Here is a 17,293-nt window from a genome sequence, read left to right on the forward strand (position 1 = left end):
TATATCAAATGCATATTATAAACATTATATTGTTTACTTGTATAACGATTTCTCAGGACTGTCATTTCCTTTCTCCAGATGTGGCAAATGGACATACACAAGATATCTCCTTGGATGCTAAAGAAAGGAAGGAAAAGAAGCATATTAACAAGGGGATGATGCTGTGTGTATGCTACGCAGCTAGTATTGGTGGTACTGCCACTTTAACTGGGACTGGGCCAAACCTTGTGCTGAAAGGACAGTTTAGCGCGTAAGTAGATGGAATATTTTTCGTTTATTTGTTGTATATTTTTTACTCCTATGGATCTCAAGAGAAAAGTATAGAAAATCTACATTTATGGAAGTGTAGTATAGGGCTTAAAATGCAACTACAAGTCTTATGATTTAGAATTGTCGAGGATCCCTTGGCCTGAGTGTGGTACAGCCAATTCCTGATATACTCTCCCCTTCCTCTCCCTGCTCTTTATGTGTTGTGTTATCTGTGAGTTGCCAGCAGGCAGCTTAGCCTTTTTAGATAATTACTATTCTGTTATATAATCACACTGATGTGACTCAGTATTCAGTATTCAGACCTGATCGCTGTTGTGCGACTTCGCAAGCCAGTCAGTTATCGAATGACTGCGCATGCAAGGCCAAACAGCAAAAAAATCCAGTCACTTTTTGATTGCTAGCCATACGCAAGTTGAGTGACAGAAAACCACCGGTTGGGGGTGGTAACTGCCCATTTTCTGAGTGTCAGGAAAAACGCAGGCGTGGCCAAGCGTTTTCAGGGAGGGTGTGTGATGTCAGCTCCGGCCCTGATTCTTTCGCACTGTAGGAGTAGGCCCTGGGCTACGCACAGACTGAAAAAATCATTAGATGGTGAGTGAGCTGCGAATCTGTGATCACCGAGATTTTCACAAGACGTATGTAGACTTGCACAGGGTGGGGTTTCACTCTGTCTGGGTGGCGGCTATCTTATTGCAGACCTTTCCAAATTCGCAGAGGAGTGATCAGGTCTGAATAACCCCCTTTAGAACGGTATTCAGGCTTATCCTCAAGGTTACACAGCTCAGCCGGAATGGATGAGATACCTAATCCTGACAGAATTGAGGTATTGAGCAGTAGCACCACTCGATCGGAGTTGTATGGTAGCAGAGTTCTGCTGTTTTGTAGAGCAGTGATTGTAGTCAGTAAAAACTTGTTAGGTGTATCAGAAGCCTAATGGTATTGATGATCTGGTAATCAAGATCTAACCACACCAAGCTGCCTCAGATCGCTGTCCACATACAGTATAATGTTTACAGCTGCTGGAGCCATTGAGGGGCATATTTATTAAACAATATTTGCTGGATACAGGTGTTTCCAGGGGTGCCCATAAATATTCAGGATCCTGGTGACTCAACAAGGAGGAACTGCAGCAGATATCTTGAATGTAGTGGACCCTCCATTTCCGACTGAAAAGCAGCCCCTGTACGTTTCTTAGGGGACAACTATGTAGTCAGATTTACCAAGCTCCGGTAGCTAACGCCATCTGCTAAGGTTGTGTCTATTTCCTCTTTGTGGAAAGAACCTGGATGTGACATCAAGTGAGGGCAGAACAGTCATCTGCCTTTGCAGCATGTATTTGTTTTCTCCAATCTTCGTTTGTTGTAAGTAGTTCTGTTTAGTTATGGTGCATTGAACGCTCACAGGCTCGCTTCACGAACGGTGTCTCGCTCCACTCGCCACAGGGTACTATTCCAAATAGTTTGCGACGATGACCCAGTGAATAATGGGAAAGGTCCTCTCAACGAAGAAAAACTAGACACTATTCATCTGCTAATCTTTGGGCTACTGTTTCACATATTCTTTTGTAGAGAGAACTTCCTGTTCCCTCTCCAACGCTCCCCACTGATGCAGTACGTGCACAGACGTTGAGCCAGGATGCAGAGTCGTAGCGTAAACCTGCGCTCCTAGATTTAGTAATTACTCACAAGTCTATTTTTAGAGTGTTAAATTTGAGAAATATTTAAGACCTCGATATGTAAATGACTTTTTCATTTAAATATTGTACTACTAATTTGTATTACTAATACACAAAATTGATTTTAATAAATTACTTTTTCATTTTACATTTCTTTGTCCAAATGGTCTCTCTTTCTTTATTAAAGGATATTTCCAAACAATGGAGATATTCTGAATTTTGCCTCATGGTTTGGATTTGCCTTTCCCAACATGATAATAATGCTGTGCATGGCCTGGCTGTGGCTCCAGATCTCCTTTTTAGGAATAAAGTAAGTGACCTTAATGGTAGTGTTTCCGTGCGCAATCAATACTGTATGTTCGTGTGGGAAAAAAAGTACATAGCAATTTTAAAAACAATTTGTTACCCAAAGTAGTTAAAGATGCATGCACAAGTTTCCTTCAAACTTCGTAATGTATTAAATAAAAAATAACTATGCAGTGTGTGCATGTTAATATATATTATATACACCTATAGTATCATACCGCATTGTCTGTCTGTCTGTCTGTCTATCTATCTATCTATCTATCTATCTATCTATCTATCTATCTATCTATCTATCAGGGGCGTAGCTATGCAAATTGGGGCCCCACAGCATAGTCAGTCGGGGGCCCCTACCCGCCCCTGACTGACTGCAAGAGGCACCCTTTCCCCCTATTGAAATATGGCAGAGGCACAGGCTCTGGGAAGGGGGAGCGTTTACCCCAGATCCCCGCGGTGACTTCTCCTTTAACAAGTATACTCTTTGCTGCCGCAGCGTGCTATACCATGCTCTTCACAGATGCATTACTGGGAGGAGGCAGAGATGTCCCAGCAGGCTCAGCATGGCCTCCCAGTAATGCATCTGTGAAAAGCCAGCAATACAGGTTAGCATGGTATAGCATGCTGCAACAGCAAAGAGCACACTTGTTAAAGGAGAAGTCACTGCGGGGACCTGCGGGTAAGCGCTACCCCGCACTTTGGGGGTGAGGTATTGGGGGAGCGCCAATATGTAATTTTTTCGGTGCCCCCCACCTCAAACCATTCTGGCGCACCTGCTTCCCCCCGACTACTTAAAGATCTCCCCCTTGCACTACCTGCAGCGGGTGGGCTGCTGCCTGCTGAACTGCAGCCACATCAGCTGCTCTCTAGGCCGGGTCCGTCTAGTCTCTCCTCCTCACAGACGTGAGTAGGAGTGGCTGTGGTCCGGGGATGTCCCTGCAGACTCAGTCACACTTCCTTCAAGTATTAGTTAGGTCTCAGGAGAGGCGGGGCCAACCAGGTGAGCAGGTGTGGCTGCGGTGCAGCAACACACTTCTAAGGTAATAGCTGCCAGCAGGGCAGAGGAACTGTGCTGGGCCTCGGAGACGGCTCGGGCCCCATAGCAACTTGCTATCATTTTTTTTAAACTATTAATAAAAAGTGCAAAAAAAGCTGGATTCCACAGGGAATAACATCGGGGTGTAGAGTTGGATCTTTATCCGAGGCACCAAATGGCTAAAGATTTGACTGTTCCCGGGATGCACTGCACCGCCTCCTCTATAGCCCCGCCTCCAGACACTGGAGCTCAGTTTCGTTAACCAGTACACTGCAGTAGCAGGTAAAATAGAGACGTAGAGGTCAGCCACATAGAACCACATTCTCACGACAAGAGAAGGTACCAGCGGCTAATGCCATACAAACCCAAAGAAGCTAAGTGCGTCAGGGTGGGCGCCCTGTGGAATCCAGTGTACTTCGCAGAAAGAGATTTAACAATGGTAAGTCTACCATAAATCTCCTTTTCTGCAGCGGGGTACACTGGGATTCCACACGGAATTACATTGGGAATGTCCTAAAGCAATTCCTCATGGGAGGGGATGCACTGTAGTGGGCACAAGAACCCGGCGTCCAAAGGAAGCATCCTGGGATGCAGAAGTATCAAAGACATAGAACCTGATGAACGTGTTCACTGAGGACCACGTAGCTGCCTTGCACAACTGTTCTGCGGACACGCCACGGCGGGCCACCCAAGAAGGTCCTTACAGACCGAGTAGAATGGGCTTTGATAGCAGGAGGAGCTAGGAGCCCAGCCTGCGCATAAGCTTGTGAAATCACCATTCTAATCCATCTGGCCAAGGTCTGCTTTTTCGCAGGCCAGCCACGTTTCTGTAAACCAAAAAGTAAAAAATTAAAATCAGACCTCCTGATTGAGGCAGTCCTCTCCACATAGACACGGAGAGCCCGTACCACATCCAAAGATTTTTCTTTGGAGGACAGACCAGAAGAGGCGAAGACCGGAACCACAATCTCCTGGTTAAGGTGAAAAAATGACACCACCTTAGGCAAATAACCAGGGCGAGTTCGAAGAACAGCCAGATCACGGTGAAAAATCAGAAAGGGTGGACGACAGGATAAAGCGCCTAAGTCCGACACCCTCTTAGCAGAGACAATAGTCAACAGAAATACAACCTTAAGTGTAAGGCATTTAAGGTCCAAAGACTCAAGAGGTTCAAATGTAGACTCTTGCAGGGCATTCAATACAACAGACAGATCCCATGGAGCCACAAGAGGGACATAGGGAGGCTGAATCCGTAGAACACCCTGACTGAAAGTGTGAACATCAGGAAGAGACACAATTTTCCTCTGAAACCACACCGACAAGGCAGATATATGAACCTTGAGGGAGGCCAGACGAAGGCTCAAGTCTAGGCCTTGCTTAAGAAAAGCCAAAAGTCTTGAAGTTTTGAAAGTATACGCATCATAATTCTTAGCAGCCCACCAAGTGAACTAAGAATTCCAGACCCTGTAATAAACCGAGCCGAAGCTGGTTTACGGGCCTTCAACATAGGCCCTCATTCCGAGTTGTTCGCTCGCAAGGCGATTTTAGCAGACTTACACACGCTAAGCCGCCGCCTACTGGGAGTGAATCTTAGCTTCTTAAAATTGCGAACGATGTATTCGCAATATTGCGATTACAAACTACTTAGCAGTTTCAGAGTAGCTTCAGACTTACTCGGCATCTGCGATCAGTTCAGTGCTTGTCGTTCCTGGATTGACGTCATAAACACACCCAGCGTTCGCCCAGACACTCCTCCGTTTCTCCAGCCACTCCCGCGTTTTTTCCGGAAACGGTAGCGTTTTTATTCACACGCCCATAAAACGCCGTGTTTCCGCCCAGTAACACCCATTTCCTGTCAATCACACTACGATCGCCGGAGCGAAGAAAAAGCCGTGAGTAAAAAAACTATCTTCATAGCAAAATTACTTGGCGCAGTCGCAGTGCGAACATTGCGCATGCGTACTAAGCAGAAAAACGCTGCGATGCGAAGAAAATTACCGAGCGAACGACTCGGAATGAGGGCCCTAGTTTGAATAACCGCCCCAGAGAATCCTTTTGCTCTCAGGACTGATGCTTCGAGAGCCACGCCATCAAAGCCAGTCTGGCCAGGTCCGGGTAGACACAAGGGCCCTGAACGAGGAGGTCTGGGCGCTGAGGAAGTAGAAGAGGCCCTCTGTCGAGAGATCCCGCAGGTCTGAGAACCAATGCCATCTGGGCAACGCTGGAGCGACTAGAAGTAGTACTCCTCCTTCTTGCGTGAACTTCCGTATTGCCCTGGGCAGGAGTGACCCTGGAGGGAACACGTACGGCGGCCGAAAGTTCCATGGAATTGCTAGTGCGTCCACGAACGCCGCTTGAGGATCCCTTGTCCTTGCTCCGAAGACCGGAACATTGTGATTGTGTCGAGACGCCGTCAGGTCTACATCTGGTAGGCCCCACTTGTCCACTAGGAGTTGAAAGACTTCAGGATGAAGACTCCACTCTCCGGCGTGTACGTCCTGACGACTGAGGAAGTCTGCTTCCCAGTTGAGGACTCCTGGAATGAACACTGCCGATATGGCTGGCAGATGGCGTTCCGCCCATTGGAGAATTTTCGATTGCCATGTGACTTTGAGTACCGCCTTGATGATTTATGTACACCACCGTGGTGGCGTTGTCTGATTGTACTTGAACAGGCCTGTTCTGTACCAGAGGCAGGGCCAATGTCAATGCATTGAACAATGCCCGCAATTCTAGAATGTTTATCGAGAGGAGAGATTCCTCCTTGGTCCACCGACCCTGTTGAGAGTGTTGCTCCAACACTGCGCCCAGAGGCGTATCTAGGGTAGGGCAAGTGGGGCACGTGCCCTGGGCGCCTTGGCAGGCCCAGGAGAGGGGGGCGCCGCCGGCGGCCAGGGCATCATGCCCCACTCGCCCCCGTCACGCCAAAAGCCGAAATGTGAGGGGAGGAGAGCGCACCGTCTCTCCCTCCCCTCACCGCCGATGAAAGCCCTAGCAGCGCTGCCAGCAGCGCTGCTGTGTCCTGCCTCCGGCGGCGTTAGCCAATCAGAGCTTGCGGACCGGCTCCTGATTGGCTGCCGGTCCGCGAGCTCTGATTGGCTAGCGAACCGGCGCCACACAGCCGCCGGAGACCTGTCCTGGAGCGGTGAGGAGAAGGAGAGGCGCTCTCCTCCCCTCACATAGTACAAGCGCTGCCGCCGCGCCGGTGACTCAGTAAGTGACCGGGGGGGGGAGGAGGGAGGGGGGGAGAGCACAGTGGGGCATGTAACTGGCACAGTGGGGCATGTAACTGGCACAGTGGGGCATGTATCAGGCACAGTGTGGGGCATGTATCTGGCACAGTGAGGTATGTAACTGGCACAGTGGGGCATTGTATCTGGCACTGTGGGACAATGTAACTGGCACTGTGGGACAATGTAACTGGCACTGTGGGGCATGTATCTGGCACTGTGGGGCATTGTATCTGGCACTGTGGGGCAATGTAACTGGCACTGTGGGGCATGTATCCGGCACTGTGGGGCATTGTATCCGGCACTGGGGGGCAATGTAACTGGCACTGGGGGGCAATGTAACTGGCACTGTGGGGCATTGTATCTGGCACTGTGGGGCAATGTAACTGGCAGTGTGGGGCATTGTATCTGGCACTGTGGGGCAATGTAACTGGCACTGTGGGGCATGTATCCGGCACTGTGGGGCATTGTATCCGGCACTGTGGGGCATGTATCTGGCACTGTGGGGCATTGTATCTGGCACTGTGGGGCAATGTAACTGGCACTGTGGGGCATGTATCTGGCACTGGGGGGCAATGTAACTGGCACTGTGGGGCAATGTAACTGGCACTGTGGGGCAATGTAACTGGCACTGTGGGGAATTGTATCTGGCACTGTGGGGCATTGTATCTGGCACTGTGGGGCAATGTAACTGGCACTGTGGGCCATTTTCAGTGGCCACACCCCTTCTGGTGTGTGGCCACGCCCATTTTTTCGACGAGCACACATGCTTCTTTTGCTATGTTTTTTTTTCTTTGGGGGGGGCGCCATTTTACATCTTGCCCTGGGCTCCAAAAACCCTAGTTACGCCTCTGACCGCGCCCCAACCCCGCAGACTGGCGTCCATTGTTAGGAGGACCCAGTTGGAGATCCAGAAGGGACGGCCCTTGCTCAACTGTTGGTCCTGTAGCCACCAGCTCAGTGACAGACGAACCTCTGGAGTCAAGGAGATCATTTGAGACCTGATCCGGTGAGGCAGGCCGTTCCACTTGGAAAGGATTCGTCGTTGCAGAGGCCGCGGGAATGAAATTGAGCGAACTGTACCATGTCGAAAGCCGACACCATGAGGCCTAGTACTTGCATCGCCGAGTGTATTGACACTCTGGCGAGAAAGGAAGTATCTGATCCTGTCCTGAAGTTTCAGGACTTTCTCTGGAGACAAGAACAATCGTTGGTTGTGTGTGTCCAGCAATGCCCCCAGGTGCACCATGCTCTGAGCAGGAACCAGTGAGGACTTCTTCCAGTTGACGAGCCACCTGTGGGCTTGTAGGAATTGGACCGTCAGTTCCAGATTACTGAGGAGAACCTCTGGGGAGTTCGCCAGGATCAGCAAGTCATCCAGATATGGCATGCTCCTGACACCCTGACGGCGGAGAAGATCCATCATGACTGCCATGACCTGTGTAAAGATCCAAGGAGCCGTGGTCAGTCCGAAAGGCAAGGCCTGGAATTGATAATGTAAGTTGCCAATAGCAAACCACAGATATTGCTGATGTGACATGGCAATAGGTATGTGCAGGTAAGCATTCTGTATGTCCAGGGATACCATATAGTCCTTGGGCTCCATAGCCAGTACAATAGAGCTTAGAGTTTCCATACAGAATTTGGATACCCTCACAAATTTGTTCAAAGATTTAAGGTTGAGTATAGGCCGGGAGGACCCATTTGGTTTCGGGACTAAAAACAGGGGTGAACAGTAACCCCTGCCTCTTTGAGATAGAGGTATCGGCACAATCACTCCAGTATCTAGGAGAGATTGTACAACCAAGTGTAGAGTTTGTGCTTTCAGCAGATCCGAAGGAATAACCGTCGAGTAGAACTGTTGAGGGGGGGCGTCTCTTGAAAGAGATACCGTACCCATGAGAGACAACTTTCTGCACCCAGGCATCTGAAGTGGTCCTTAACAAGACCTGGGCGAACTGCAGAAGTCAGCCTCCCACGCTGGTGTCCCCCAGGGGGAGGCCCGTTCCGTCATGATGCAGGCTTGTCCTGTTTGGAAGCAGGCTGATGGGCGGCCCAAGATTGCTTAGACTTGGGCTTGGTGGTTTGGGAAGTACGGGCCTGTCTCGGATACGCCTGACCCTTTGCTTTACCTGGAGGTTGAAAGGAACGAAAAGTGGTACACTTAGCCTTCGGAGCAGAAGGATTGGTACTTGGGAGATATGCAGTCTTGGCTGTTGCCAAGTCAGTCACGATCTTGTTCAGATCCTCCCCAAATAGTACTGTATGTCCCCCTTAAAAGGGAGCACCTCCAAGGTCTTTTTGGAGTCCAGGTCCACTTTCAAGGACCTTAACCACAAAATCTGGCGAGCCAGGATAGACGTAGTAGACGCCTTGGCCACCATTACACCGGCATCAGGGGATGCCTATTAAATATAGTGAGTGGCTGTGGTAATATATGACGGATTTTGTCTGGCAGTGTGAGAAAAATGTAGAGGTAGCTCATCTTCAACTGCCTGAACCCATGCTTCAATAGCTTTTGCAGCCCAAGAGGCTGCCATAGTGGGTCTATGTACAGCACTGGGTTGTGTGTAGATAGACTTCAGGCATCCCTCCACACGCTTATCCGTCGGTTCTCCATCGGTTCCTTCAGTGAAGTGACAGTGGTGACAGGCAGAGTAGAAGACACCACTAGACGGGCAACATGAGAGTCCACTGGCGGTGGAGTTTCCCACTTGTTACTCAACTCCACAGGGATAGGATAACGAGCCAACATCCTTTTAGACAGGGGAAATTTCTTTCCTGGAGAAGACCAGGCTTCCTGGCGTATGCCAATTAAGATGTCAGAATGAGGTAAAACTACTTTAGCAACCTCCTGACGTTTAAACTTATCAGGTTTCTTAGACATAGTAGGAGGTTCAATCTCATCATCAATCTGGAGAATCAGCTTGATAGCCTCCACTAGTTCAGGGACATCAACCTGAGTTGTACATTCCTCATCAGAAACAACTGTATCCGTAGCAGAAGGATCAGTATAATCCCAATCCTCATCTGAGGAATCATCCGAAATATTAGTGGATTGTGAGGAAGAAATTGCCCGCTTAGAGGACCCTTTGGTCCCAGTAGGGCGAGGGTTAGGTTTGTGTTTAACCAAGGACTGACTTAATTGCCATAATTGGGTTGACGGAGTATCCGCCCATGGCGGATTAACTACAGGGACAATATTTGGCTCTAATGGCACAGGAGGTCCCACAGGGGGCGTAAGTCGTGTTACAAGCGTAGTCAGCATATTTGAAAAAGCAGCCCAAGGTGGGTCTTGATTAGCCACAGGTGCTGCAGACTGACTGGAAGGTGCAGGGCACCCAGGACCTGAACCCTCAGCTGAAACCGTTTCCTCAGTCAAATCCGTGGCACCAGCACTGCATGATGCAGGAGCGTCTGCGGATTTTCTGGCCTGTGTAGCAGACATTATTGGGAATGTAGCCTTAGGGTGCAACAGTACACTATAGCCAGACAAAAACAATACCTGCAAAAAAAAACCTGTATTATGTGACAGCAAATGAAAAGCACAAACAGAGGATTTAATCGGTGTAAGGTGACTGAAACACACAGTGAAAAATACAAAACAGTATATCCTGTGGAACACTATATGGTATATGAGACCCTGACGCACTTAGCCCCCCAGGGTACAGAATATAGTAATAGCAATATGTGTAATACACAGAATAGAAACCACACAGCAGCTATAGGCACACACAGTCACAGGTACAATGCAGAAACGATTACATATAACCAATAAAACTGCGCTGGACTAGTAATACTACATATAGAAATATATGTATACAGATATAACAATGCACAGTAAACACTGGATGTCACACTGGATCACAGAATACTTGTACTAAATATTCATATAGTAGTGCACTTGTTCTTAACTAACACTGTCTAAACGACATGTAGAATACTTAAGTGTTCTGTAAATGCACAGCGCTGATGAGGCAGGCGGCTTTATAGAGGAGACAGTGCCCAGCAGTGCCAGGATCAGCGAAGCTATGTGAAATGGCGCTCAAACGCTGACCGGAAGTGAGGGAGAGAGAGAAATGCAGCTCCAGGGCGGGAACATCTACAGGTCAGGGCCTCATCCCCTCTGCTGGACTTCACCACAGGGTACTATGGAGCCTATAACAAACGGATTTTTGCAAATCTGACCTGTGCTCCCTGCCCTGGTGGATATAGTGGAGTCCCTGCACGGACACAATTTCCATGCCAGCGGCGCGGACCGTCTTCTGGGTCCGTGACCAGATCGCGATTTACCGGCGGGTCCCACCTGGGGGACCCTCATACCTCCTCCCTGAAGTGCGGCCACGCAATCCAGGAGAGCAGCAGCGTTGATGTTTGCCTGATGACCGGAGCGTCTCCACTGTAAGTACCCGGGAACCCGGCCACGGGAGTATTCAGCACCGGCCGCTGGGGGAGGTGATGGAGCCGCAGCACAGAATGTCAACATGACATACACTGCAACTAGTGCTTGTGCTGCGGCCCTTGAAGTCTTCTAGAAAAGCTCTTTTCAAGGCTGCCTAGCGCAGCCCCCCGTTACTGACCTGCACTGCAGGCACCATCTTACAAACTGAGCTCCAGTGCCTGGAAGTGGGGCTATAGAGGAGGCGGTGCAGTGCATTCTGGGAACAGTCAAAGCTTTAGCCTGTTGGTGCCTTGTATCAAGATCCAACTCTACACCCCAATGTTATTTCCTGTGGAATTCCAGTGTACCCCACTGCAGAAATCAGCCTTTTGACACAGTTTAAAAACCTCCAGTACTTTCCTTAAGGCCCCTAACAGCCTTCATATGGTCCTGCTGTCTCAGTTGTTAGTTTTTGGGGGTCTAGGATGCTTTCCCCAATTTTTTTATGCACTTCTCCCAGGTCACACTTTATAGAAAAGTAGCACACCCTCGCCGCAAATACAGCAAATTTGTTTTTCTAATTGGATAATGCATTTCTCGTATGTGATCTATGCGAGTTTCATAAAGCAAACTCACATTGGCAAACTCGCACCTGACCCCAAAGACCCTACATGGCCCACACCCCACTGAAGGCCAAGCTGCAGTCCACCCCTCCTTACAGCCAGTGCGGGATATGCTTTTGTCACTCAGCAGCAAGCCCAGCAGCACACCTCCACTGCCTTCCTGATGGAACATCAAATGCACAAAAAGAATGTCTCAGCCAGGGGGCAGAAGTTGGCAGAAGGAGGAGGGTACAGCGGTGACTGGCAGTACCAACGGGTAGTTTGGAAACATGTGATTTATGGATTGAACAGCAAGGATCACAATCATCAGGGCACTTGCCAAGTTATTGTGATCCCTGCTGTTCATTCAATAAATCTTTTTACTTGCTCATGCTTACAAGTTAGTGCTTGTCTCTGTTCTATCCAGCCGGATGCTCTCATTAACTATTTGTACTACTGTTCAGTGCCACTCTGTACAATAGGGTTTAGTTTTTCCTCTAGCAAATTGTTTTTAAAATCATTATTTCACCACCCATAGATAATAGACAACATGTTAGTAATTGTCATTTCTTTAGGGTTTTTGTTATACCAGTAAGGGACCACAGAAAGTTTAAATGGCTGAGAAACAAAAAGGTTACATTCCTAAATTGCAAACAGAGGATAATATTGTATAATGTAGGGAAAATATAAGTTTGGGCAATCTGTTATTCTGTGGTTCAGTATGTGTCTGAAACTGGAATGCAACTAAATGTCTCAATTAACGACGTTTAGTATTAAACTGACATATAGTAGAAAAGAGTCTATTTTCTTCACTCTTACAGTCATGTTTAGTAGGTGATACATATGATAAAAATTTTACTACTAGCAACTGGGAAGCAATTTTAGATTGAATGTATATCTAATCCATGCATTTACATTGTGGATAGTCAAGGCAAGTGTAGTCATGGTAACTAAATAAACATTGCTGGCAATAGCATCTCTCTTGTGCAGTCCAACAGCATAAGGCCTTCTTAACTTCTACTGTCTTGTTTTCTTCTGCCCTTTTCCAAAGGCTGTCTCTTGCTTAGTACTGCATACTATGTAACTGCATACCTCCCAACTGTCTATAGCAGGGCTGCCCAAACTGGTCCTCGAGATCTACAAACAATTCACATTAGCCAGACCACCTAGCTGGTGCACAGGTGTAGTCATTACTGATTAAGATGTGCTGCATTCATTCCTAACCGACAGTTCTACAGATCTCCAGGAGGCCTGGAAAACATGTACTGTTGGTAGATCTCGAGGACCAGTTTGGCCAGCCCTGGTCTATAGACTAAAAAGAGGGAAATTCTTATGAGCCAGAGGCATGTGTCTGAAATTAGGGGGGAATGGCTTTGCCGGAAATTCTGTGTCCACAAGATACCTCAATTTTAGTTACTGTGGGGGTATGCCCAGTGCTCCAGGAGCTGCTGTACATGCCCCCAGTCCCTTTCCCCTGTAAATAAATAATGTGCGCAAAGGATGAGAGGGGGCCTCCCAACTTCCACCAATCATGGGACAGTTGGCCCACAGGTGTTCCGCCAAAATCTGATAGTTGGGAGGTATATAACCTTGCTACCTGGTTTGTATAATTAGTTTAGTTTCTATTTTTCTGCTGTCCTTTTCTGTGTTAGCTATACTCTCTTTTCTCTTATTCAGCTTCCATTTCTGTATCTTATCATTTCCTAGGGACATCTGCTGGACTAATCAGTAAGAAATTCAGGTCTGTGCAAGTAGATCGAAGGAGTTAAAGTGTTCTTCCTGAAACAAACTTTATCTCTTCACTAAAGAGTAACCACCTCACCTTTTCCTCATATTAAGCTTAAAGAAGACGTGGGGCTGTGGAACTTCAAGCTCGGAGAAGGAACGAGCCGCTTATAACATCATTAGAGAAGAGTACCGCAAGCTGGGTCCCATTTCCTTTGCAGAGTCCAGTGTGCTCCTGCTCTTTTCTCTGCTGGTTATTCTTTGGTTTACAAGAGACCCTGGTTTTGTCAAAGGCTGGGCAACTGTGCTCTTCAATAAGGACAACGTGGAGTAAGGGCTTCTGGATTTGCTATTTACAGTAGTTTTTTGCCTATGTAACAGGTTTGTAGAGTTAGGTATATCTTGTCAAAGCAAAAATTGCCCAAGGATTTCCATGGCACTTACGCTGCCTAAGGTCCTTTCTATAATAACATAATATGGTAAAAGAATGGGGACTAAACATGCACCGCAGGGGCAGACTTACAATGGAATATGTTTGGGAGCAGCCTCCCGACATAGAATATTCACAATAACGGGGGGCTCTCCGGAGGCCCCTGCCGGCGGCAGCATCAATCACAATCTTTGGGTAAATGGCGCAGTGGAAAGTTTCCTGGAGTGTTGCGCATGCTGGGAAAATGGTCGTCACACCATTTACCCAGAGATCTGTGCATGTGCAATAGAGTCTGTGCCTCTTCTAGTGCTCAGACTCTATTGTGGTTACCGGGCACCAGTGCAGAGGAGGGGTCCCAGAGGGAGGAGGTTGCACACAGGCCTTCTCCTCTGTTAAAACGTCCCTGTGCACCTTAGTTGCCTAAAACTCTTCAGTGACTACAGTTTATTTCAGTACTAAAATTAGACTAAAATGAAAACTGAGATCCTCTGACTAAATCTTAACTAGAACAAAGCAAAAAAAGTGACTAAGACTAAAACTAAATTTGAATATGACCTGCTGTGATGGAAATTTGACTGTGTATGGCACTTGTTTGTTCTAACAAACTTACGGCATTCATTTTTTTGATATATGGGAGCACTACAGTAAGTCAGACTCTGTATGTAACACATTCTCAGTCTACTGACCTTAGATTACGAAACACATAATTAAGAGGTATGCAAACTTCTCAAGGGAATTTTAGAGAAATATTCTTCAGCAAAATCCATTACACTATCATTAAGCTATTTGCAAAAGTTATGACTAAAACAATGACTAAAATTAGACTAAAATTAAAACTGAGACCCACTGACTAAATCTTGACTAAAACGGAGCAAAAGCAAAAGACTAAGGGGTCTGTTTACTAAGCCTTGGATGGAGATAAAGTCGACAGAGATAAAGTACCAGCCAGTCGGCTCATAACTGCCATGTTACAGGCTGGGTTTGAAAAATGTCAGTTAAGAGCTGATTGGCTGGTACTTTATCTCCATCCAAGTCTTGGTAAATAGACCCCTAAAATGTGACTTTAAACCAACTACAATTCTAAGTAAGCGACTAAGACTAAAACTAAATTGAACATCCATGTCAAAATTAACACTCCTGTATAACATATCATATCTGTCAGTAAAATAAATATACATACATATACAATATACATACGTATACAATACAGTACCTTCTGGAGTAACAGTGAATATAAACAGATACAGGAAGTGACAAGGATTTCTTTCTTTTTTTTTCAGCAGATTAACAAATCCATTGAATGAAGCCTGTATTGTTAATGCCATAACAGGCACCGATTGACTTGGAAGACTAATGTCAGTATCTAAGTACCAAAAGCAATTAACAAAACAAATGAGAGTAGAATAAATTACCTGGCCAGCAGATGCAATACATTCGTAACGCAATAACTAAGGGGTCTATTTACTATGCCTTGGCTGGAGATAAAGTCACTGGAGATTTAGGGGTACATTTACTAAGCAGTGATAAGAGCAGAGAAGTGAGCCAGTGGAGAAATTTCCCCATCAACCAATCAGCAGCTCTGCATCATTTTATAGTATGCAAATTATAGATGTTACATCAGTGCTGATTGGTTGCCATGGGCACTTCTCCACTGGCTCACTTCTCTGCTCTTATCACTGCTTAGTAAATGTACCCCAAAGTACCAGCCAATCACCTCCTAACTGTCATTTTTCAAACAGAGCCTGTGGCATAGCCGTTAGGAGCTGATTGGCTGGTACTTTATATCCAGCGACTTTATCTCCATCCAAGGCTTAGTAAATAGACCCCTGAGTAACTAATACAGTTAAAAAAAAGTCAGGAGTTGCTTTACCAGTGAGGCAACTATCTAGCAGTTAGTCTATTATTGAAATGCCAAAAAAAAACATAATTACTGACACACTACATCAAATATTCACCATATAATGCTGAGGACTAGATAACACACGCCGATAGGCAAGTCAAAAAGTTGAAGTGGGGAATAGAGAAGGAAAAGGGATATTGAGGATACAGCTTGAGTGCAACACTTCTCCGACTTCAAATAAAATCCCTAGGTTGGACAGAACAAATCAGATAGTCTATCAGGTGCTCCGTGACTGTTCTATAGTTCTGTACAGCTATGCAGTGACTGTCGGGTGGCTGGATAAGATGGTATACACACACAGCTGTGCTTTTCACTGCTTGCCCAGTCATGAGTCATAGAGGTATATTTGGATGGTGGTGAGTGGTGGATAGATTCTCCATAATTTACCTCTTGGTAAATTGTGAGAAGCTGAGGTAAGCCTTTTCTCTTGTGGAAACACCGAAGACAGGACGTATCTCAGCTTCATAAATGGATCCCTTTTTGGGAAGTTTACTGTGCCCAGTGAATCAGGGGCCATATTGTATAAATATATATATATACTATTTTGGTATAAATAATAATGTTACCTCTCTTTTTTTTTACTACAGGTATGTAACAGATGCCACAGTTGCTATATTTGTAGCTGTCCTTCTTTTTATTCTACCAGCACAAAGACCCAAGATTGCCTGTGGCAAGCAAAGGAACAGCTTTGATACTGAAGATTCAGAAGAAGGTAGTGCTATAAAATCATGTTCCAATGTATAGGCTGATAGTGTCTAGGTCAACAGTCAATGGGTCGACCCCATATGGTCGATAGGTACATAAGGTTGACATGGTCAAAAGGTCAACAGGTAAAAGGTAGACGGCTCTTAAGGTCAACAGGTACAAAAGAGCAACATGGTCCAAAAGTCAACATGCCAATGGCCGACACAAGTGTTTTTTTCATGTTTTCCAACTTTTGCTTGATTTACTATCCATGTGGACTACGATAGGGAATAGTAACCTTGCCGAAATGTTGCGAGCAAAGCGAGCCCGCAAGTGTATACATTTACACTAATTGTGCTTACATATGGTTAAATATACAAAATGACACACCAAAAATGTTGTGAATGTCTTTTGTACCTGTCGACCTTACCTGCTGTCTACCTTCCACCTGTCTGCCTTTTAACCATGTCAACCTAATGCATGTTGACAATATTTATTTGTCCTAATGACTATCTAGACAGTGTAGATCTTCTATACCACACCCTACAAAATCATAACTTTTGCTTCATAACTTTTGCAAATTTCTGCAAATAGAGGTATATTACATGCCATCTGCTTAATGATTTTCAGGGGCAGTCTTAGGATTTGAGGCTTCTCTTGGTCTATAATATTGTCAAATACTACTCACTTGGTTGCTGGACCCAGTTGTTAATTTGTGTTAATGTATCTATACATACTGTATAAAAAATCTGTAAAGGTTGTGTCTCTGTACATGGACTGTTTATGAACTATGGAGAAGGGAAAAAAAATAAGAATTTACTCACCGGTAATTCTATTTCTCGTAGTCCGTAGTGGATGCTGGGAACTCCGTAAGGACCATGGGGAATAGACGGGCTCCGCAGGAGACTGGGCACTCTAAAGAAAAGATTAGGTACTATCTGGTGTGCAGTGGCTCCTCCCTCTATGCCCCTCCTCCAGACCTCAGTTAGGAAACTGTGCCCGGAAGAGCTGACATTACAAGGAAAGGATTTTTGGAATCCAGGGTAAGACTCATACCAGC

The 17,293-nt window shown here is 46.3% G+C and overlaps 1 protein-coding gene and 1 long non-coding RNA gene across 2 annotated transcripts in view; one reads left to right on the forward strand and one right to left on the reverse strand.

The window, feature by feature from the left end:
- The window catches only part of LOC135049959 (uncharacterized), a 60,429-nt gene extending 45,421 nt beyond the window's left edge, over positions 1 to 15,008 (reverse strand). Inside the window, exons 1-2 of the long non-coding RNA XR_010241519.1 lie at positions 14,863 to 15,008; positions 38 to 117 (exon numbers count right to left, since the gene is read on the reverse strand). This is a non-coding gene — a long non-coding RNA (uncharacterized LOC135049959). The remainder of the gene's footprint in view (positions 1 to 37; positions 118 to 14,862) is intronic.
- Positions 1 to 17,293, forward strand: part of SLC13A5 (solute carrier family 13 member 5) — a 223,572-nt gene that overhangs the window by 166,831 nt on the left and 39,448 nt on the right. Inside the window, exons 5-8 of the mRNA XM_063955993.1 lie at positions 79 to 250; positions 2,133 to 2,255; positions 13,334 to 13,549; positions 16,137 to 16,261. Of these exons, the coding sequence (XP_063812063.1) occupies positions 79 to 250; positions 2,133 to 2,255; positions 13,334 to 13,549; positions 16,137 to 16,261 (636 nt within the window). The remainder of the gene's footprint in view (positions 1 to 78; positions 251 to 2,132; positions 2,256 to 13,333; positions 13,550 to 16,136; positions 16,262 to 17,293) is intronic.

Source organism: Pseudophryne corroboree, chromosome 2 (assembly GCF_028390025.1).
Source record: "Pseudophryne corroboree isolate aPseCor3 chromosome 2, aPseCor3.hap2, whole genome shotgun sequence".
Taxonomy (NCBI): domain Eukaryota; kingdom Metazoa; phylum Chordata; class Amphibia; order Anura; family Myobatrachidae; genus Pseudophryne; species Pseudophryne corroboree.